At 43.5% G+C, this 24,077-nt stretch overlaps 1 protein-coding gene across 1 annotated transcript in view; it reads left to right on the top strand.

The window, feature by feature from the left end:
• Positions 1-24,077, top strand: part of GALNT10 (polypeptide N-acetylgalactosaminyltransferase 10) — a 244,112-nt gene that overhangs the window by 112,513 nt on the left and 107,522 nt on the right. Inside the window, exon 4 of the mRNA XM_037799553.1 lies at positions 16,595-16,761. Coding sequence (XP_037655481.1) covers positions 16,595-16,761 — 167 coding nt within the window. The remainder of the gene's footprint in view (positions 1-16,594; positions 16,762-24,077) is intronic.

Genomic DNA, 24,077 nt, shown 5'->3' with positions numbered 1-24,077 from the left:
GCAGTCCTAGGCCCACCCAGGCCTCCTTCCTTGGTCAGGTCTATGGGCATGGCTGTTTGTATAAGAAGCAAAGCAGGGGCCTGGCAGGTACTGTGATTGGCCTGACCGGCATAGACTTTCCTTTTGGATCGAGATGGTACCTGATACTTCCTCATGTTTACAGAGTTGGTCCTTTTCTTAGTCACGTGTCAGCTCAAACCTGCAAGACAGACATTCCCATTTTACAAAGGAGGAAGCTGAACCTTGCGGAGGTTTGGTAACTTGCCCAAGACTCTTCAGCCAATAAGTGGTCTTTTGGGCTCCACCCCATAACAAACTACTTCTGAGAACTGAGGACAAACATTGAGTGGACATAAGCTGGCATATTTAAAGCATCTACATTTTTACTAGTATATTCTTTTAGTTGTTGAAGTTCATCTGAAGATACCCAAATATCCTACTTCTCTAGGCTTATGATCCATCCACCCATGAATCCGCCAAGCTTATAGTGGCACTTGGAACATGATGCAGACCTTGGCTCCTTGAAACCTGTGTATGATTTAGTGTGTGTTTGTAGCCACAGTTTCCAAAGGATCCTTTGTGTTGTGACTAAACTTAGGAACCAGTTTCTACTCCCAGTCTGTCACTAGCTGGCCATGTGACACGGGATCACCACTTAACCTCTCGAAGTGTCAGCTCCTCACTTGTAAAACAAGAGGAATTACACCATGCTCCTCCCAACTACAGTTCAGCCCAGTAGCCATTCATCTTCTGCTTGCTGTAGGCAACGCGCAGGGCTGGGCGAGAAGATGTTCCATTCATAATACTTCCACCCTTTTTCTTTCTAGGTGGTTTTCATTCTGTCGTCACCTCACAGCCATAGGCAAGGAGACAGGGGAAAAAATTGTACTTTATTACTGCTTATATTATTCGTCTTCCCCCATTAGAATCTCTGTCCCAGGGGACAGAGACAATGACTTGTCCCTCACCATTGTAATCCCAGGGCTTTAGCATAGTGTCTGCCATGTAGTAAGTGCTTGACAAACATTTCTTGAATACATGAATGAATGTGGAGGTGAGCAAATGAGAATGGTTTGAGACATGAGCTGGATGGGTGGGATTCATAGCCACAAGAGCAGAATTTGCGATGGTTTAACACTTTATGTGCCCCAGGAAAGATCATGTTCTTAAAGCTAATCCATTCCTGTGAGTATAAACCTATTGTGGACAGGACCTTTTTATCAGGTTATTTCAGTGGAGGCATGCCCCAGGTGGGTCTTAATCCTCTTACTGGAGTTCTTTATAAGAGGATGAAATTTGGAGAAAGAAACAGAGAAAAACACACAGAAGCTCAGAGAGAAAGACACAGAGAACAGAGAGAAAGAAGTAGAAGCTAAGAAAGAGAGCCACAGATGGAGCAGCCAGAAACTGAAAGCAAAGAAACCCGGGAGAGAGGTGAGAGACCAGCAGATGTGCTATGTGTCTTGCCATGTGACAGAGGAGTCCCAGATTGCCAGTAGCCGGTCTTTCAGGGAGAAAGCGTCATCTTGATTATGCCTTGATTTGGACATTTTCATGGCCTCAGAACTGTAAGCTTGTAAACTAAGACATCCCCGTTGTAAAAGCCAGCCCATTTTAGGGCATCTGCATTTTAGCAGCATTAGTGAACTAAAACACTTACTTAAACCTTACTGAAGCCCTGGGCCTTTTCGTGGGATGGTCATCCATGACTCCCAAGAGAATTGCAAACAGGAGCGTTCTCTGATGAGTTGATCTCCACATTACATATCTCCAAGGACAGAGTTAGCTACTCCTCCCTGTATTTATGTATATTGACTATTTTACATTCACCATCTCACCTAATTCTCAGTGTCACCAGCTATATTTTATGGATGAGGAAATCAAGGCTCAGAGAGGCGTAGAAATGAGTCCAAGGACTCACAGCTGCAGAGTTGCAGAGTCGGGATTGGAACCCAGGTCTGGAGCCCTCATGCTCCTGCAGGCATGTATGATAAAGGATTTGTTTATTTGAGCTGCATTCCAATTTGGTCTGCGGATGGTGTCCCATGCTAGGGAATTAAATGTTCTTTATGGCTCCTTTTTAAAAGATCAGATTATTCTATTTTAAAGTTGTCTCAGAGAGGTTTTTGAAATGCTTCCTTCTTATTTTGATTTCATTTATATTCTGCTCCAGTATTAAGCCCAAGGGTGCATCTTAAGGGCCAGTATATTAGATTCATCTTTGCGCCCCAGGAACTCAGAATCCTTTAGGGAGTATTAAATGTGGGGCAGCTCAGTCACAAATGAGCCAAGTTGTCTCTCATTCTTCCCACTGCCTCCCACCCTCACCAAACCCTCGTGCTCATGCCACTTTCTCCCAGTCAGTGCATGAGCAAAGTTATCTTGCAGTGGGAAGAAAGAAGCCATCCCTTTCAGACCAGAGGTAATTCCTGGAGAATTGCTTGCCTTGTTGTCCTTCAAAAGTCATGATTGTGTCCAAAACAGATTCATTCCACTGAAAGTGCTTATGGATTATGCACTAATAGTAGCAAAGTGACAGAAACTTAACTCAAACTGACTTAAGAAAAAAAAATGTTTTGGCTCCTGTGACTGAAGTAGACTTTGACTTCAGGCATAGCTGGATCCAGGTCCCCAAATGACACCAGCAGAAACTCTGTCCTCCCTTGGCTCTACTTTCTGTTGTGTTAACTTTATTATAAGACTGGATCTGTCCACATGGCAGTCCCAAACAGGATTAGGCTTCCATCTTCCCAAGATCAATTTCTCCAGAAAAGAGGTTACATATCTTCCAATTGTCTCAGCAAAGATTTACTCTTACTTATACATGCCCATCCCTGAAACAGTTATTGTGACTGGGAAGATGTGATGCTCTGGTTGACTAGGCTAGGGTCCCTTGCCCATCAGGAAGACAGTGGAGGAGTCAGCTCCACCCGGACGCTCTGGGACTTAGGAGCAGGTGGAATGAAGTGGTGAGAGATTTCCCAAGGAAAATCAGGATACTGTTACCAATAGAATGAGAAGGAAGGCGGAGCAGGTACATAAGACTTGCCCATTGCATAAGTCTGGTTCTGTCATTGACAGAAAAGGAAACTGAGGCCCAGAGACAAGGGACTTGGATGCTGCATAGCAGAGCAAAAAGTAGAAACCAGGAATTCAAACTCCTATTTAGTTCCCTTGTTTTGATTTTGTTATTGTTGTTTTGTTTGTTTTTAGAAGACTAGACTTATAGAAAAATCATGTAGAAAATATGGTGTTCCCCTATACCCCCTTCACACATGCAGTTTTCCTTATTATTAACACTTTGCATTAGTCTGGTACCTTGTTTGCAATTGATGAAACAATGGTATTATAATTATACTATTAACTATGGTCCATAGTTTACATCAGGATTCACTGTTTGGTGTATAATGCTTCAGTTTTCTTTAAATATTCTTCTGTAACATATATACAACCTAAAATTTCCCTTTTTAACTACATTCAAATATATAATTCAGTGATGTTAGTTACATTCACAATGTTGTGCTACCATCACCACCATCCATTAACAAAACTTTTCTGTCACCCCAAACAGAAACTCGCTACCAATTAAACATTAACTCCTGTCTTAATTTCCTCATTGCTAAAGCAAATACCATGTAATGGGTTGGCTTAAACAATGGGAATTTTTTGGCTCATGGTTTTAAGGCTAAGAAAAGTCCATATCAAGGTGTCATCAAGGCAAAACTTTCTTCCCAAAGACTGCTGTGCTGGGGATGGCTGCCAGTGGTCCTTGATCCTGGGCGCCTCTGTCATATGGCAGTGCACGTGTGGCCTCTCCTGGCTTCTCCTCTTCCCAGTTCCGTTGACTTTCAACTTCTGGCTGCTCCTTTGGCTTTTTCTCTCTCTCAGGCCTTCCATAAAAGACCTTCAGTAATAGGATTAAGACCCATCCTGAGTCAGTTGGGCCATACCCTAACTGAAGTAATCGCATCAAAAGTTTCCATTTATAAGAGTTCACACCCACAGAAATGTGTTAAGTTTAAGAACATGTTTTTGTGGCATACATAGCTCCAAGCCACCACAACTCCACATTTCGTACTCCCACCCTGGTCCCTGGTAACCTGTATTCTGGTTTCTGACTCTATGAATTTACTTATTTTAATTATTTCATATCAGTGGAATCATACAAATATTTGTTGTTTTGTGTCCAGCTTACTTCACTGAACAGGATGTCTTCAGGGTTCATCCATGTTGTCACATGTATCAGAACTTCATTCCTTTTTACAGCTGAATATTCCATTGTGTATATATACCACATTTTGTTTGTCCATCATCGATTGATGGACTCTTGGGTTGCTTCCATATTTTGGCAATTGTGAGTAATGCCACAATGGACATTGGTATGGAAATATTTGTTCAAGTCCCTGCTTTCAGTTCTTTGGGATATATACCTAGAAGTGGGGTTGCTGGGTCATATGGTAATTCTATAACTTTCTGAGGAACTGCCAAACTATCTTCCATAGTGGCTGCACCATTTTACATTCCCATCAGCAACACACAGATGTTCCTATTTCTCCATATCCTCTTGAACACTTATTATTTTCTCCTTTTTGAAGAGTAGCAATTCTAGTGGATGGGAAATGATATCTCGTTGTTTTGATTTGCATTTTCCTAATGGCTGCTTACATTGAACATCTTTTCATGTGCTTATTGGTTATTTGTCTTATCTTCTTTGGAGAAATATTCAAGTCATTTGATCATTTTCTAATTGGGTTGTTTGTCTTTTAGTTGTTGAGTTGTGGGATTTCTTTATATATGCTGGATATTAAGCCTTTATCAGATATGTGGTGTATTAGTTAGGGTTCTCTAGGGAAACAGAATCAATGAGAGGTGTCTCTGATTATCAAATTGTAAAAGTGACTCATGCAACTGGGTATGCACGAGTCCAGATTCTGTGGAGCCGTCAACGAACTGTCAACTCCTAGGAAGATGTCCGATGAACTCCTCAGGAAATGAACCGGCAACTTCGATGAACTCCTCAGGAAATGCTTCACTGGGCAGCCGAAGAAGTGAAGGTCTTCTATCTTTCTTGCTTATAAGTCTTCAACTGATTAATTGGATCAAATCCAGCCAATTGCATTCTCTCATTGTGGAAGACATGCCCTTTGATGAGTCATCAGTCACAGCTGCAGTCAACTGACTGATGATTTAATAAACCAGCCTGTTGGTTTATCAACCAGCCTCAAACATCCTCACAGCAATTGTTAGGCCAGTGTTTGCTTGACCAGACAGCTCGGTCACCTGGCCAAGTTGACACATGAACCTAACCATCACATGTGGTTTCAAGATATCGTCTCTATTATGTAGGTCGTCTTTTTACTTTCTTGATGAAGCCCTGTGATGTACAGAAGTTTTTAATTTTGTCAAAGTCCTATTTATCTATTTTTTATATTGTTGCTTGTGCTTTTGGTGTAAAGTCTAAGAAACTATCATTGGGTAATACAAGATCCTAAAGATGCTTCTCTACATTTTTTGTAGGAGTTTTATAGTTTTGGTTCTTATATTTAGGTCTTTGAAGCATTTTGAGTTAATTTTTGTATCGGGTATGAGGTAAGTGTCCTCCTCCTTTCTTTTGGATGTGGGCATCCAGTTTTCCCAGCACCATTTATTGAAATGACTTTTCTTTCCCCATTGCGTGTACTTGGCACCCTTATCAAAAATCAGTTGGCCACAGATTTCTTTCTGAACTCTCAATTCTGTTCCATTGGTATATATATATGTCTATCCTTGTGCCAGTACCACGTTGTTTTGATTACTGTACCTTTGTAATAAGCTTTGAAATCAGGAAGTATGAGTCCTCCAAACTTTGCTCTTCTTTTTCAAAATGGTTTTGGCTATTCAGAGCCCTTTCCATATAAATTTGATGATTGGTTTTTCATTTCTTCCAATTGGGCTATTGGAGTTTTGATTGAGATTGCATTGATCTGTACATCGTTTTAGGTAGAATTGACACCTTAAAAATATTTAGTCTTCTAAGCCATGAATATGGAACGTCCTTCCATTTATTTAGGTCTTCTTTGATTTCTTTTAGCACTGTTTTGTCATCTTCTGTGTACAAGTCCTTTACATCCTTGATTAAATTTATTCCCAGATATTTATTAGTTGCTGTTGTACGTGGAATTTTTTTCCTGATTTCCTCTTCAAATTGTTTATTTCTAGTGTATAGATATACCACTGATTTTTCCACGTTGATCTTATACCCTACCACTTCGCTGAATTTGTTTATTAGCTCTAGTAACATTGTTGTGGATTTTTCAAGATTCTCTACATTTAAGATCATGTCTTCGGCAAATAGGGAGAGGTTTACTTCTTCTTTTCCATTTGGATGTCCTTTACTTCTTTTTCTTGCCTAATTGCTCTGGCTAGAACATACAGTACAATATTGAATAACGGTGTTGACAGTGGGCATCCTTGTCTTTGACTTGTTTCTTACCCTGCTCTAGCTCTCTCTGCCAGCTCTTTCTGCCCATAGGGCAAGTTCTGAGAGGATGAGCCAGAGATGAATTTCCTGGTTCAGTCTTTCATGTTGCCTCCTTTAGATTATCACCCATACATCAGCACCCACATACATGCACCACAGAATGCTCATTGGGGTTACTCTGCTCCCTCCAAAACAGGGCCAAGGACTCAACAGTGGGAGCACAGGCTGGCTCCACCCTGCTCCAGTTGGGATGGAAGAAGGATCTGCAAGGATGCCAAGAGCTTCTCCTACCTTTTTAAAGCTCTGTTTTCTAGATTTGGCACTCACCCAGTTACTGCAACCTTTTAACTATTTTCCAGAGTTTTGAGGAAGATGGCTGTGCCAAGTTTTTCTAGTTGTTCACATTTCAGCATCTCATGCCACCATATTCGTCAACCAGATAACTCACTCCCTCAGTTTTTACTTTGTTATCCATTATTTCTTCTTTTTGCTTATTCAATTAATAGCATTTATACATTATCCCTATAAAAATATCAATATGTTTGAAAGGGCATGATGGGATTAAATCTGGGCTCCATCCTTTACCAGTTATTTGACCTTAGGCAAGTTGCTTAACTTCTCTGTGCCGGTTTCTTCCTCTTTGTGTAAGGGGAATAATAATAGTCCCTACCTTGTAAGATTGTTGTGATAATTAAATGGCTTAATGCATCCTAAGTGCTTAGAACATTGGCTGGCATATTGAAAGTCCTTAATGAATGTTTTTTATTATTGTCATCATCATTGTTGCCTTATTTTTTTAATTTAAGCTGTGTCACATCCCACTATTCAGTGATGAAGATGTTTTATTGTGAGAGTTCTGTTTTCCACCTGAAGATGATAAAGCTTTCAGTGTGATGCACTTTGTGGGGAAAACAGAGCTGATGGCTTGAGTAACAGCCTTCAGTCAGGGCAATGGCGATTTAAGCCCAAAGTCCCGGCCATTCAGCTTTAGTGTGACCAATTCTCCAGGCCAACAATACTCCTTGTTCTTCCTAACCTCCACTTAGAGGGAACATTTCAAATCCTAGTGGGACTTATGCTGTGTGCTAGCCTGCTGCCTCGTCAATAAATAATTCCATTATGCACAAAAGGTATTTAGTAAACTGAAGTAATGAGAGAATCATCCATGGGAATACATGTGTTCCAAGGGCTCCCTGTGCATTAGTGCCCACTTTCCTCCTGCCCCAGCATGGAATGCAGCGAGTATGAGTTGACATGCAGACACATGGGGGTGCTCATCTTGTTTCCACTCTATACTGGTTGTGTGGCCTCAGGGGTGAAACTTAATGTCTCTCAGCCTCAATTTCCCAGTTATTTACATGGTGGCTTCACTCCCTTGGGTTCCACTTTTTCAACCCAGTATCAGGCATTATTGTCTCCAAATAAAGCAATGATATTTCTTCTGCAGCCACCCTCTTCTATTGTCTCCACCCAGCTTTGCCGTGAAGGCCTGTCTGTAATCAGAAACTCCAATTTTTGAGGTCTTGGTCCAGGGCACTCGACACCCCACTCCATGCGTTGACATTCAGGTGGGGAGCAAGGCAAGCCTGAAGGCTGGGAGGTCTAGCCCACGTGCCTGGAAGGAGGGACGCCCCATTAGCCCCCAACAAAGTGCTCCAAGCCGTGACACCCAGAGTGCACTATTCTTACCTTATTTTATGACTGCTTATCAGTATTCCCTAGTTTCAATTTTTCATCATTTATTTCATCTTCCCTCTTGATGGACTTTCACTTTATTTCCACTCTTCAATATTTCTAACTGTGCGTCAACAAATATCCCTGACCATACCACTGAGTCCTGAGTCCTTGGGCTGTATGTTTTTAACTAAACTTTGCCCAGTCAGGGTTGGAAACTCATCAGACTGTGAACCAAGTGTTCTAGTTTGCTAATGCTGCTGGAATGCAAAACACCAGAGATGGATTGGCTTTTATAAGGGGTTTATTTGGTTACACAGTTACAGTCTTAAGGCCATAAAGTGTCCAAGGTAACACATCAACAATCGGGTACCTTCACTGGAGGATGGCCAATGGTGTCCAGAAAACCTCTGTTAGCTGGGAAGGCATGTGGCTGGCATCTGCTCCAAAGTTCTGGTTTCAAAATGGCTTTCTCCCAGAACGTTCCCCTCCAGGCTGCAGTTCCTCAAAAATGTCACTCTTAGTTGCACTTAGGGTATTTGTCCTCTCTCAGCTTCTCCAGAGCAACAGCCGTCTTCAAAATGTCTCTGTAAGCTGAAGCTCCTCTCTCAGTTCCAGTGCCTTCTTCTAAGTGTCCCTCTTGGCTGTAACGCCTCTTCAAAATGTCACTCACAGCTGCACTGAGTTCCTTCTGTTTGTCAGCTTGTTAATATGGCTCTACTGATCAAGGCCCACCCTGAATGGATGAGGCCATGCCTCCCTGGAAACATCTCATCAGTGTTACCACCTACAATTGGGTGGAGCGCATTTCCATGCAAACAACCAAATCCAAAGGTTCCAACTTAATCCTCACTAATATGTCTGCCCCACAAGATTGCATCAAAGAATATGGCTTTTTCTGGGGGACGTAATACATTCAAACTAGCACACCAATTGACAATGGAAGTGCTTGTGCAGGGAATAAAAGGATTTCCACTCAGATCCTAGTTGTAAGATTCTAAACTCCACAGCTGCCTCTTCTTTGACAGGGCCAGAAATATTGAGCCAAAAGGGCATCAAGATTGCTGCATTGCTGGAAGCCTCACAGTATCACTGCTTTGATCCTCTCTGGAGATACCACTCTGTCTGATCCTGCCCCACAGGGGCTTTTCCAGGCATCTTGGGGGGGCAGTGCTGTGTCTAGAAACCCATGCAGACTCAGACGCCATCTGGGAGGTGGGGGGCATGAAAGAGTCTGTGAAAAGAGTCTCTGAACTGGAGGCTGTGTTGCAGAAGCAGGTCCATGTGCAGAGGAGAACCCAGAGGAAAGTCTGCCTGGAATGTCAGCCAAGGTGTCCCCAGGGGTGGGCATCAGGCAGAATGTTGGCTGTGGTTGTCATCTCCCTTTGAGCCTTTCTGTGTTTCCCACACTGTGCACATTGAGCAATTATTACTCTTGTCATCAAGAAAAGCCCTAGAAGTGTTATTTTAAATAAGTAATATTTGCATTTGAGTCCTGGCTCCAAGTTACTCACCCCTTTGGGCTCCATTCTCCTTACCTGGAAAATGGGTTTAGCACTCCCTGGTTCACCTGCCTCCGAGAGGTGTATTCCAATTAGAGGAGAGAGAAGGAAAAGTGCTCTGTAAACTGTCAGGCGTAATGAACCACAAGCAGGCAGGGTTATTATGTCTTGGTTCACTGTGGTAGCTAAGCCCATCCTCTTTGCATTAGAAGCAGTGGTGCCCGTCTCACTTTCCTGGAGACCAGAGTCTCTGAGCTGTTGTCTGAAGGTATCCCAGCAAACGGATGGGCTTCTTGTTTATCATACACAAAAGAATGGGCAAACTCCACTGTCCAGTGTTGAGATTTGAAGACACAACATGCAGACAAGTCTGAAAAGGGACTCCTGAGCTAGGAGTGCCATCCTCAGTCCTCCTCCCTAACCCTCCCACTCACTGGGATCTGAGGCCCAATAAAGAGAGTGGAGCTTTTCATAGGCTGCCAACATGAAGGTGACCTGTGGACAGGTTTGTGGCACAGTTTTCTTCCTGGGTTCCCTGCTGATACTGGAGAGATTAATTTGAGTATGTCATACAATTCTTTATTTAAACAAATAGCCTCTACTAAGCTGGGACAAAACTAATGACTAGTACTCATGCCAAAAGTGAAAGTGTCGTTTGTGTTTATTTAATAAATGAATGAATGGAGGGAGAAGGAGGGATGAAGGGAAAGAGAGTAGACCAAATATAAAAATGGCACAAGTTCAGGGCTGTGATCCAAGCTGAGCCTTTTATTTGAGTTCTGAATAATCTTTAATTCCACAATGGAATTAAATTAGAAGTGAATTTAGTCTATCGTGGCATTGTCTATTTCCCTTAATACATGATTATGTTTGTGTATCTGCTGGCAGGCTGTGGCGCCCAGCTTCTGGGGTATGAGACAGCCACAGTAATAGCTATCTTGTATTTCACCACTTGGACTCCAGGCAATTTATTACAGCCAAACTCCCTCCCCTCCTCTAACCCTGCTTCAATCGAGCAAGCCTCCTGTGAAATTGTATGGAAGGCAGGAACTTATGTAGAAAACTATAGATATCACCTGTTTTCCTGGCCACAAAGAAGTCAGCTGAGTTAAGGAAAAGGGATTTTCAAGAGGAGGCGCTTTCATTTTATTTGTGAAGGTCAACATAATGAAGTAGGAGGAGGTTGCCAGAAAAGGCTGGCTGAAATGATCAAATGGTGGGAGACGTGGTGGGTGGGGGCAGAGGAGGGCTGCATGGGGACTGGATTAAAACAGTCCAGCAAGATGGAAGAAAGAGCAAGAGGGGACATGAAAGCAGCCTGTAAGGTCCCAACGGGAAAGAGAGAGACTTATGTGACCATCAAAACTGGTCTGCTGGAATTAGGGGGAGTCCTGTTCACATAGCTGGAAATGAGCTTACCGCCAGAACCCCAAGGGTTCATGCCTGCCTCCCGCACCTTCCCTTGCTGCCTTGAGACTAAGGAAACCATGGACCCGACCAAAGTTTCATTCTGAAAATTCTCAGACCTACAGAAAAGTTGAGAGAATTATACAGTGAACACTCATGTTCGTGCTATCTAGATTTTACAATTAACATTCTTCTATTTACTTTATCACGAATCTACCCATCCTCTTTCCATCCATCAAGGATGCATTTCAAAGTAAGTTGCAGGGAGATCCTGACCCCGTTTTACCATGGAACAGTGGCTTGCAACGGCATGTGAAGGATGGATTTTGTTACCTGCATTACCCCAGACTTAGAGCCCCCCACCCCCAAACTTCTCACTGGTCTTTTGGACAGCCCCCTCATCCCTGTACACAATGCCTTTTACTTCTGGGCTCCCAAATCCAATCCTCTCTAGGGGCCTGGGAGGTAATGTAAGGGAGTGAAGCAGGCCTGGTGTAGGACAGCAGGGAATGGGGCGAGCACCTGCCCGCAGAGAGGGGCAGCCACTGTCAGCTTCCAGCCTATTGCTGCCCCGTAAAACTTGGTCCAGTGTCACCAGGTCTTCCCAATGTTTTAAGGAAAGCAGAAATAAGGATTTTTATGTGAAATCTATTTTTTTAAAATGTTTGCAAATAATTAATGTTTAGATATTGGGAAAAATGTTATTAAGGGTGATTCCCAGTGTATTAGCTGCCATGACGAATTACTACAAATTTAGCATCTTAAACAACCCAAATTTGTTATCTTACATTTCCCTAGGTCAGAAGTCCAACATGGGTCTCAGGCTAAAATCAAAGTGTTGGTAGGGATGTGTTCCTTTCTGGGAGCTCTAGAGAAGGATCCATTTCCTTGGTTGTTCAGGTTGTTGGCAGAATTCAGTTCCTTGTGGTTATAGGACTACGATCCCCTTTCCCTGCTGGCTGTAAATGAGGGCCGTCTCCAGCTTCCAGAGGCAACCCACGTTCCTTGACTCTTGGCCCCTGTTCTCCATCTTCAAAGCCAGCAGTGCTTTGAATCTCTCTTCCTTCTCTCCCTCATCTCTCTGACCCAGGCAGGAAAGGTTCTGGGCTTGTAAGGACTCAGGTGGTTAGATTTGGCCCACTTGGGTAATCCAGGACAGTCTCCCTACCTCACGGTCCTTAATCTTAATCACGTCTGCAAAATCCCTTTTGCCAGGTAAGGAACATGTTCACAGGTTCCAGGATCCAGGGTTGAAAATCTTTCAGGAGCCATTACTCTGCCTACCACACCTGGTTTCCAGCTGGAGACACAGATGGACAGCTTCCTTGTTGCCTCGGAGCCTGCCTATCCTCAGGCCCCCTCTCCTGGGCCCTGGGAAGATTCCCACTCTCCTCCCAGCGGAGCAGCTGTGAGGTGCCCTCAGCCCGAGCTCACTGGGTTGTGCTGTGCGTGAGATGCCCCCACCTCCGCAGACTCCCACTTCTCCCCAGGCAGGGACTAGAGTGTTTCTCACAAGAATCGCCACCCAGTCGTTACAGAGCCCCTACATCTGCAAAGCCAGAGAGACATATAGAGAAAAAAACATGGAAAGTGGTGAAGAAGACTGGGCGAACTCTGGGATCGTTCATTCACTCACTCAATTCATATTCATTGATCACACAGTATTTTCCTGGCACGGTGCTAGGCTATACATAAAAATCACCCTCAGCATGGAACTTACATGCTAGCAGAGAGAGATACAGGTCAACACCCAAGTAAAATATATATAACTGTTGAGTATATTAAGGGCAAGGAAGACTAAAATAGGGTGTTATGAGATAGAATAGGGGTTAGCAGACTTTTTCTGTAAAGGGCCAGTCGGTGAATATTTCAGGCTTTGCAGCTTGCAGAGGGTCTCTGTGGCATAGGCTTTGTTTTCTCTTCTGTTTAGTTTGAATTGGTTTGGTTTTACAGCTCTTTGGAAATGTAAAAGCCGTTTTACCTGCAGATCACAAAAAAGAGCAAGCCACCAAATTTGGCTGTAGTTTTGGCCAGCCTCTGAGATATGTTATCAGGAGGGACCTGCTTTAGAATGGGTAGGGCTTCAGGGAAGACTGCCCCGAGGAGCCACGTCTAAGCTGGGATGTGGAAGTGTGAGGAGAAGCTAGCCAGGCAGTCAGGTAAAGTATGGTGGGGAGGGCATCCTAGGTAAAGGCCTGAGATGGGAAGGACCCTGACTTATAAGCAAACAGAGGGGATGCCCCATTGTTTAGAGCCCCCATGTTCCTAGGCATATTCCTTTGCCTCTCTGAGCTTCCTTCCCTTGGTTTCCCCTCTTCCTCACCAGATTGTCTTGAGCATTACTTTACACACTGTCCACACTTGTCTCCAACCAGAAGGCAGAATGATGCTGCTGCCCTGAAAGATGTCCAAGCCCTAATCCCTAGAACCTGTCCCCATTACCAGATGCAGGTCTATGTCCCTCTATCAAGTGCTGTTCCAGCAGGAGTTACACTGTCACCTGGATAGGCTACCTCCCCTGCCTTGAGCCTCAGTGACTTCTATAAAACAGGGCTGGTGAGCCCTGCCTTGCCTGCCTGCCTCTTGGGGATCTTGTGAGATTGTGGATTCTGAAACAATTCCTAGGTGTCACTATAATGCTAGAACATGCAGGCTGGGGGCCAGACTACCCTGGCTCAAATCCTGGCCCTGTCTGTTTCTAGTTGTGTGACTTTGGGCAAGTTTCTTCAACCCCTCTGTGCCTCAGGTCCCTGGTGTAAAATGGGGAGAGTAAAGACGCCTTCCATGTAGGGTTGTTGTGCACATTATTGTGAACAAGGTAGTGGCTGCCCAGATTCCCTCTGTAGCGATGCACCCATCCCCCACTGTTGGGACTACGGGCCATGAGCAGCCTATAGCTGTGCTCATGGGGAATTGAGTAGCAGGAGACTGACAGCAGGAGACTGCCTTGCTCAAGGCAATGCCCTCTGCCAGTGGCTGGTAGACCTCTTATGGATAGACCTCCAGATTATAATGTTAAGGGGGAAAAGCAAGGTAAAAAAAAATGTATATAGCATGATACCATTTATTCAAAAAAAAGTGAGGGGTTAGGAGTTTACATACATAGTTGCTCATACTAAAAAAAGAAAGAAAAGAAAAAATAGAAGGATAAGCCACAAAATAAAATCATTCCTAGAGGGAGAAAAGGAACAGTAAGGAGGCAACAGAGATAAAGCCAGAATTCTCTAAGTTATCTTGTTTATCTTATTTTGCAGATTTGTCTTTGGCACCAAGTAAATACATAATTATAAAACAACATTAAATCAAAATCAAAACATAAAATGCAATTCCTAAAAATCAAATGCTAAATGAAATAAATGAACCCAACTGTGTATTGAGTTGGTGACATAACCATACAAAGAGGAATTTTTTCAAGTGGTTTCAAAACATAAAAATTTTGCTGTACATCCCCAATGAAATATATACCCTGTAGACAAAAAGAAATGAAGGACAAAAAGAAAATCTTAAACTGTTTTCTGTAATCATATTGTTGGTAATAATATTAGTATTGTTTTTATGAAACTATTATATATTGTATGATAAAGCAATTAAATAATTATGTTAATATTAACCTAGGGTTTTAGCAAAAGAGATCCAATATATAAAATCAGACACCTCACAAGAAAAGAAAACTTCAGACAAATGTTCCTTATCAGTATACACTCAAAATCCCTCTACAAAATGCTAGCAACCCAAATCCATCAACATACAAAAAAGATTATGCCCCATGACTAAGTGGGATTTATCCCAGGAATAGAAAGTTGGTTCCAAATATGAGAAATAATCAATATAATCTATCTTATTAATAGAAAATTAATAGAATATACAAGATAAACAGAGTAAAAACCCACACAGCCCTCTCAGTAGACACAGAGAAAGCATTTGAAAAAATCTAATACCCTTTCACAATAAAAACACTCAACAAACTAAAAATAGAAGGGAACTTCCTCAATCTGATAAAGATCATCTATGAAAAGCCCACAGCTAACATCATACTTAACAGTAAAAAGACTGAAAGCTTTCCTTCTCAGATTAGGAACAAGACAAGGATGTCCACTCTCACCACTTCTATTCAACGTTGTACTGAGAGGTCTGGCCAGGGCGCACTTAGGCAAGAAAGAGAGATAAAAGGCATCCCGACTGTAAAGGAAGTAGTAAAACTATCTCTATTTGCAGATGACATGATTTGTATATAAAAAATCCTTGAAGAATCCACAAAAATTCTATTAGAATGAATGACTAGTTCAGCAAGGTTGCAAGATACAAGATCAATATATAAAAGTCAATTATATTTCTATATGCTAGCAATGAACAATTCAAAATGAAATAGACAATTAGTAGACATTTCTCTAAAGAAGATATGCAAATGGCCAGTAAGCACATGGAAAGATGTTCAACGTCATTAGTCACTAGGAAAATGAAAATCAAACCATAATGAAATACCACTTCACACCCACTAGGATGGTTGTGATTAAAGAGAGAGATAATAACAAATGTTGATGAGGATGCAGAGAAATTAGAACCTTTATATGCTGCCAGTGGGAATGTAAAATGGTGCAGGCACTTTGGAAAGCAGTTTGGCAGTTCTTCAGAAAGTTAAATATAGAGTTACCATATAACCCAGTAATTCCACTCATAGGTGTTATTGAAAGCATGTCCACACAAACACTTGTACACAGATATTCATAGCAGCATTATTCATAATAACCAAAAAAATAAAAAACAACCTGTATTAATTTCCTGGCTGCTAAAACAAATACCATTCAATGGATTGACTTAACAACAGGAATTTTATTGGCTTATGGGTTCAGAAGTGAGAAGACTTGCTTTCTTCTGGGGTTTGTATCTTCTGGCTGGCTGGCAATCTTTGGAGTTTCTTGGCTTTTCCGTCACATGGCAACACACATGGCAGTATCTTCTTTCTCTTCTAGGTTGCACTGACTTTCAGCTTCTGGCTGCTGCCCATGGCTTCACTTTCCTTTCCTTATGAGGACCTCAGCCCTATTGGATCAAGGCCCACCTCACTCACTTTGGGCGCAGCTTAACTAATAACATCTTCAAGGGTCCTCTTTACACCCACAGGACCAGAGGTTGGGACCTATACATGCCTTTTGAGGGGGACATGATTCAATCCCCAATACAACCCAAATATCTATCAATGATGAATTGATAAACAAAATGTGGTATATTCGTAAAATGGATTTTTATTCAACCATGAAAAGGAAGGAAGCACTGATGCCTGCTACAACATGGATGAACCTTGGAAACATCAAGCTAAGTAAAAGAAACCACACAGAAAAGGCCACTTATTATTTGATTCCATTTATGTAAAATATCCAGAATAGGTAAATCTGCAGGGATAGAATAACGAACAGATTGTTGGTTGCCAGGGACTGGAGGGAAGGAGAATGGAGAGAAAGTGGGATTTGTAGTTATCCGAACCATGTGCCTGTGTTCTCGTGGCAAGGTGAGAGCTGAATCCATTCACTCCCTCTCCCATCTCTTCCTCTAGCTGCAACCACAAAACCTACCTGGAGACACTCCCCAACACAAGCATCATCATCCCCTTCCACAACGAGGGCTGGTCCTCCCTCCTCCGCACTGTCCACAGCGTGCTGAACCGCTCGCCCCCGGAACTCATTGCCGAGATTGTGCTGGTCGATGACTTCAGTGACCGAGGTAGGACCTGTCCCCCCAGCTTCCTGCCCTCCCGCCGCCCCGCACCATGCATGACTCACCGCCGGTGGCAGATTTTCCCTCCTCCTCCTTCCTCAGCTTCAGCACCTGCACCACCATGGACTGAATGCTTGTTGGGTGCCAGGCCAGGGGCCTTGTGCTATACACACATCACCCCATTTAATCCACAACAGTCTATGAAGTAGGTTCTATTTTCATCCCATTTGTATTCATTTGGAAATGCAGTTAATTGCAAATACCAGGAATCTTGATTAACAGCACCACAAACAAGTTAAGGGTTTTATTCAATTTTTTTTCATAGCAAGAGAACTGCAGGACTGATACAGCTGCTCAAGGCCATCATCAAATAACCAGCCTTCTTATTTCTTCCTCTGTCCTAACCCTAATGGTCACCAAATGCCTCTGGAAAGTCTGCCTTTCAGGCAGGAGGAAGGCACAGAGGCAAAGGGCACAAAGCTTCCTTTTGTCAAGGTTTTGCCTTCTTATCAGCAGCATCTCCCCAGAGACTTTTGGCCAGGGCTCTGACATCTGGGCACCCTGCAAGGAAGGCCAGAAATATGAGTGTTTCATTTTTTGGCTTGTTTAGCAGAGGTAAGAAAGGGAGAAGTGGATTAAGTGAGCCCACCTACAGTACCTGCCATGCCATTTTATGACGAGAAACCCAAGACTCAGAGAAGCTAAACTTACCCTCGGTCCCATCTCTCTCACATGGCAGTGCAGTGACCAAACAGTGTCTGTCTAGCCCCGAGCATGTGATCTTGACCACAGCCCACACTGCAGAGCCTCTTAGCTGTACTTTTCATCCCGTGGAATAATTCTCAGTCTTGGGTTTAAAAGACACTGAGGTGGGGCCAAAAATGAAATGCAAAACTAAATTGCCCTCCAGCCAGTGATCTCATATTCTTTGCATCAAAGCTTTTACCAGTCAAAGTAAAATCAAGAGAAGCCCTTTCTGCTGCTTGCATTCTTTCAGAGGCACTAATAAGCAGTGAAGAGAGGGAGTCCAAATGCACTCTAAAATAATTAAAGGTGACCATTTCAGGAGCAACTCATCTACCAGTCAGCCGGTTTTAATACCACGCTCTTAATTACATGCCTTTAGCACAGAGGCCACAGTGTGTGTGCACACACGCACACCCATATACACACACATACATATGTAACTCGGTTCTTATCACCACTATAAAGTCCTCTCTAACCCTTGGAATACATGCATTCTAATGACACCCTTTACTTTTCCTTCCTAGCACTTAACATAGGTGAAATTAAAATATTTATTTGTGTAAACATTGGTTCGTTGTGTGCCTCCCCTACTATATACTGTGGTCCCGAGAGCAGGGACCACCACATCCATCTCCTTCACCATTGATCTCGTTTCCTCTATTCCCTTAGCCCTTCGGCCGTGGTTGCTGTGTTATCCAGGGTTCTCCAGGGAAATATTATGTAAATATTATGAGCTTTATTGTAGGAATTGGCTCACGTGACAGTGGGGATGGGCAAGTCCAGATTCTGTATGGGAGGCCACAAGCTGGGAACTCCAGTGGAGGTTTCAATGAATTTCCTAGGAGAAGCTGACTGGCTGAAGTAGATAGAACTTCTTTCTGGTTGCTGAAATCCTCAGTTCACCCTTTAAGGCCTTCAAATGGTTGGATGAGGCTTCTCTAATTGCTAAAGGCAGTCTCCTTTGTTGATTGTAGATGTAATCAGCCATAGATACAGTCAACTGACTAATAATTTAACTCCCCGAAATCCCTTCACAGTAACAATCAGGCCAGTGCTTGCTTAACCAAACAACTGGACGCCATGGCCTGGCCAAGGTGACCCATGAGCTTAACCATCACAGTTACAGTAGCATTTAGCACATTGTCTTCGATTCACTTGTGCCCATGAAGCAAGTTCTCTGAGCCCACTGACAGCAGGGGCTGGGTCTTTCTTGTCTATGTAGCCTGCTCTTTGGCAGAGACCCTGGCAATAGTTACATATTTGATCCTGGCCCTGTCTTACTAACTCTGTGGCCTTGACCCAGTCACTTAACCTTTCTGGCTTCAGTTTCTTCATCTGTGAATTGGGATTATGATAGTCTCCCTCTTATGTGGCTGTGACTCTTAAATGAGTTAATACATGTAAAGTGCTTAGGACATTGCCTGGCACATAGCTAACATTATAAACATTTAAGCTATGGCATTATTATTACTATTGACAAATGTTTGTTTATGGCTAATTTGCAGGGCTGATGGGGAAACAGGTATAGGCTCCCCCTTTATGTGGTTGAAAGGGCTTTGCAAATTGTAAAGCATGAAACAAATGCACCACTGTTTTTCCCTCCTAAATTGCCTCCCTACCCCTTCACCTTTCTCTTTTAATAATAGCAGTCACCATTGAGGGGATAATTTCTATGTGCCAGGCCTTACGTTCTCTCATTAATTCTTGACAATAATCTCCAAGGGAAGCCTTGGCATCCCTGGATCTCAGATGAGAAGCCTGGGGATAATGTGATTTGCCCAGAATCACACAGCCACAAGGTGGCACATCAGACTCCACCACTGCCTTTTTCTCCCTTTCTCCTGCTTTCCTTTTTCCAATCTCCTCTCCCAACTTCAGCCTTCTCAGCTGGGGCCTGCCACCCACAGGGCAAGGGCTCACAGCCGACCAGTGGAAAGGAGAAAATATGAGCAGATTGCCCAAGTGATTAAAAGATTTCTATATACTGTGCTGCAGCATAAACAGCCTCTGCTCCTTGGGAGCAAATGCCCCCACCTCCCCACAGGTGTTGGCTACCTGCTCCGGGCAGGCGCACTGCTGTGCTCTTTCTCAGGCCGTGTCAGTGAAAAGTGTGCTCACTCACTCTCTGGCTTGCCCTTCTCCAGGCAGAGCAAGGTCCTTTCTGTCCTATTGTTATTGGCAAATGTTTGTTTATGGCTGATTTGCAGAATATGGGGGGGTAGGGCTGATGGGGAAGCACCAAGCTCCCTTCTGCCTTGGTGTAGTTCGTGTGCTGATCCCTCGGCCTGGGCATCCTCTTCCCAGCTCTTCACCTGGCTGACTCCTCGTACACCATCTCCAGCTAGGTCCCCCATACTACCATTATTCACTATTCTCAATGTCTGATTACATCACTATTAATCATTGTCACTACTATTCATTGTCAGTCTCCCACTATACTATCTCTGGTCTAGAAGTCGGTGGCTAATAAATGTTTTCAGAATTAGTGAATGATTGAATAAATGAACGAATGGCAAAGGGAGGGAGAAAAGGAGGGGAGGAAAGATATGACAGCTACATGACACACAGGGAAAACCTTCTAGTTTGCTAATGCTTCCAGAATGCAAAACACCAGAAATGGATTGGCTTTTATAAAACGGGGTTTATTTGGTTACACAGTTACAGTCTAAAGGCCATAAAGTGTCCAGGGTAACACATCAGCAATCGGGTACCTTCACTGGAGGATGCCCAGTGGTGTCCGGAAAATCTTTGTTAGCTGCAAAGGCACGTGGCTGGTGTCTGCTCCAAAGTGCTGGTTTCAAAATGACTTTCTCCTAGGACGTTCCTTGCTAGGCTGCAGTTCCTCAAAAATGTCACTCTTAGTTGCACTTGGGGTATTTGTCCTCTCTTAGCTTCTCCAGAGCAAGAGTCTGCTTTCAACAGCCGTCTTCAAAATGTCTCTCATCTGCAGCTCCTGTGCTTTCTTCAAAGTGTCCCTCTTGGCTGTAGCTCCTCTTCAAAATGTCACTCTCAGCTGCACTGAGTTCCTTCTGTTTGCCAGCTCATTTATATGGCTCCACTGATCAAGGCTCACCCTGAATGGGTGGGTCCATGCCTCCATGGAAATTATCTCATCAGAGTTATCACCTCCAGTTGGGTGGGGCGCATTTCCATGCAAACAACCTAATCCAAACATTCCAACTTAATCCCCACTAATATGTCTGCCTCACAAGATTGCATCAAAGAATATGGCTTTTTCTGGGGGACATAATACATTCAAACTGGCACAGTCACCTTTAGCCTGTGAGACAGATGTGGCTCTGGAAGATACAGTCATGCCTACAGTGACTGGCGCTGGCTCACGTCTTTGTGTTTCAGGTCCAGGTCCCCTGTACCCTGTTCTTCGAAAGCATCAGCTGCCTGGGGTGGGAATGGGGGGACCTGCAACCCTTTGTGGGATCTCTCTCTGAGCATCACAGGGCATTAGGCCTTCAGAGCCAAAACAAACCAAGCATCATCCAGATCAGAAACTTGGCTACAAAGGAATGTCAAGACCCTCTAGTTCCATGGTTTTCCCCTTGCACCTCCGAGCAGCAGGGACCCCGGGGAGTCTCGGGAGCACTGTTAGGGAGTATGGAATACCCCCCTGTGGGCTCTAGGTGCCTCTCCTGCCATGGGCTATATTTGATGTCTGAAAAATTGTTCACTAAGAGGAGCACCACTGCTTAAAAATGCATGAAAACCACAAGTGTAATTCAACCTGCTTTTATAAATGGGAAACCCGACGCCCAGACACACTGCTAGTTGGGTGCAGAGCAGGTTCAGGAACCCCGTCCCTGTGCTCTCACTGCAGGTTTTGTCCCTCCCCATCTCAGGTGGCCAAGTAAAACATCTGTAGAAGTGAGCTACTCCTTTCTGTTCCCACAGGCCCTTCTTGATAAATTACTTCTCATTGCACTGAAGGACAAACTTCTCGCTAAACAGAGACTATCAAACACAGCCAGTTCTGGACTGCAGTGGTTTGCACCTCTAGTATCCCAATTTCCTCAATGTTGTATTCAGCAATAAGATAACAACAGCAAAAATAGTATGACAATCTTTACAAAGAAAAAGTAAATTTTACAAGAATGGCATTCTCCAAGCGCCTCCATTTCTCCAGAAAGCAAAAGTATTAGCCCAAACCCTAATAAGATAAAGAAGAGAACAAATTCTGTCCTGTTTCACAGCTGAGAATGAGAACTAAGGCCCCAGTGATTGCTGCCCCCAGTTTTCTTAGCGGATCAGGCCCGGGGCCCTGAGGAGAGCACTCCCCCCACACCTCTCAGTCTCTCACATTAGCTGTTACATTTTGCAGCCTGCCTTTTTCAGAAAAGCAATCATTATTTTTGTTTCAAGAAGAAATTCTCAAGGCAGCTGTGGAAAAAACTTAGCAGTGATTGTTTTAAAAATGAGATTTGGGAGAAACAATTTCAAAATTATGGAGAGGCCTTTCTAAAGTGCAGCAAATATGGGCCATCGTAAAAGACAGATTTCTCTGGGTCACATTAGCAGACGCAGTTTTCAGTGTTGAAATTCATAGATGCTAACTACAGGATGGATTGGCACTGCCTAGCAGAAGGCATTTTCCTCTGAAATGAGTCTCCTCCAGGATCCTCAGGGCAACTAATTGTAATTCAGCTAAGGGTCGAGACCTGGGGTAGGAGATAAAATTGGCACTGATGAATTCTTGAAATAAGATCCAGATCTTTGTGTAGGCAGCACCAGGGACTAGAGTGGAGGCAGACGCTGACACCAGAATAATCCTGGTCCTGCTGACAAATAGAACACGGCAGAGTTTTCTAGGGGTCTCGAAAAGCTCTTCAAATGTGTGAGCTTTGCTTGAGGATTAGGAGGAGGTGGAGATGTTTTCACGCTCGTGGGAGAGAGAGGGTGAGGTAGAGGCCAGCAGACCGGCCTAGATGAGACTTTTTTTAATAGGAAAAACAGGAGAGTTGCTTGATCAGTTCTTCCCGTCCTTCTTCTGTTTCCTCACCTCATGACAAATGGTGTTTGGTTCCCCAGAAAAACGGGATATGTAGTGATAAAAAGGATTATTGTCTTTGGATGACCCATGGGCTGCCTGGAATGATGAGGAGCAGAACTGAATGGCGTGATTTCATCAATAGCATAATACCCCACAAACAAACAAAAACGTCCACAGGGAATTGCTCCCAATGGGAAGTTCTTAGCAAGTGTTTGCAGAGCTATTTATAGGTTGTGAAGAGCGTGGACACTGCTGGGCCCGTTAGCTCATGTGGGACAGACCTTTGCCATGAGGCCAGGGTGAGAGGTTCTCTTTCCGATCTGGGCGCATCACCTCTGACCTGAACCCTCACACCATGCCAATCCTGGGAACACGGAGGAAATTCATTTTGTCCTGTCCCATTTGCATTTCAGCATCCCGCACTTGACACTGCCCAGTGAGCACCTGGTCCTAGTTTCTTGTCACATCTTCCCCAGCATTGGTTTGTTTCCAACACGCCACAACTGTTGGTGGGGCCACTCCCCACATTCATTTCACCTTTTTTAACTTCATGCTGCTTGTTTTTTTCTTTTTTCCTCTCTCTCTACATTTGCCCTGACTTATCAAAGTAATTCGTATTCATTTATTCAACCATACCCATGAAATGACTGTGGGCTGGATACTGGGCCAAGTGCTGTGGAAACAATGGGAATAAAATAGATTCTAGCAGAAGGCATCAGAGGCTCGTGTCCGGTGAGGGAGACGGACGGGGTGGGGGCAATCACGGGACCATGCAATGCATGCTTCCTGGTGCAGGTGCAGGCGGGGGGGCGGGGGCAGCAGACAGCATGAGCACAAGCTGTGAGTCAGGAGAAACTGTGGAAAGTGCAGAAGGAGCCACCCATAATCTCCTCACCTCAAGGCAACATTTTGGCACCACCACCACCACCCCAGTGTTTTTCATCGCCTCTTTGTTTTTTATACCCTCCCAACCCCTCCAGTTCCATCCCCACTGAGGTAACTTATGAAAATAGTCAATGTGTATCATTCCAGACATTCCAAATAATCATACAAACACATAACAACAAGAGCTAGTATTTATTGAGCAGTTACTATGTGCTAAGTATATTCACCTCTTCTTTATCACAACACTGTCATGAGTTCCTGCACAGTGTGAAAACCACTGTACTCAATAATCTCAAAGCTCTTTTTTCTACTTAGAAGAGGTAATATTTTTACCCCCACTTTATAGATCAGAAAACTAAAACACAGAACATTTAAGTAAGTTGCCCAGGTATGCTCAGCTCAAAGAGGCAGAGCTTTGATTTAAACCATACCGTCTCATTCCAGAACTTTTACTCCTAATCTTTTAATCCCTTTTAATGGGATCATGCTGTATACATACTGTATACATGTATCAAAGACATCCCTCAGGTCAATGGATATCGAACTAACTCATTTGTTTTTTAATACCTAGATAATATTCCATAACGTGAATCTACATTCATTCCCTTTTCATTGTATTTTATCCTTTCTGGAATGGATGTTGAATAATATATAACCTTGTTCCTGTTTTGTTGTTGTTGCTGTTGTT

This window comes from Choloepus didactylus, chromosome 11, assembly GCF_015220235.1.
Source record: "Choloepus didactylus isolate mChoDid1 chromosome 11, mChoDid1.pri, whole genome shotgun sequence".
NCBI lineage: Eukaryota > Metazoa > Chordata > Mammalia > Pilosa > Megalonychidae > Choloepus > Choloepus didactylus.
This window is presented reverse-complemented; position numbering and strand designations above follow the sequence as displayed.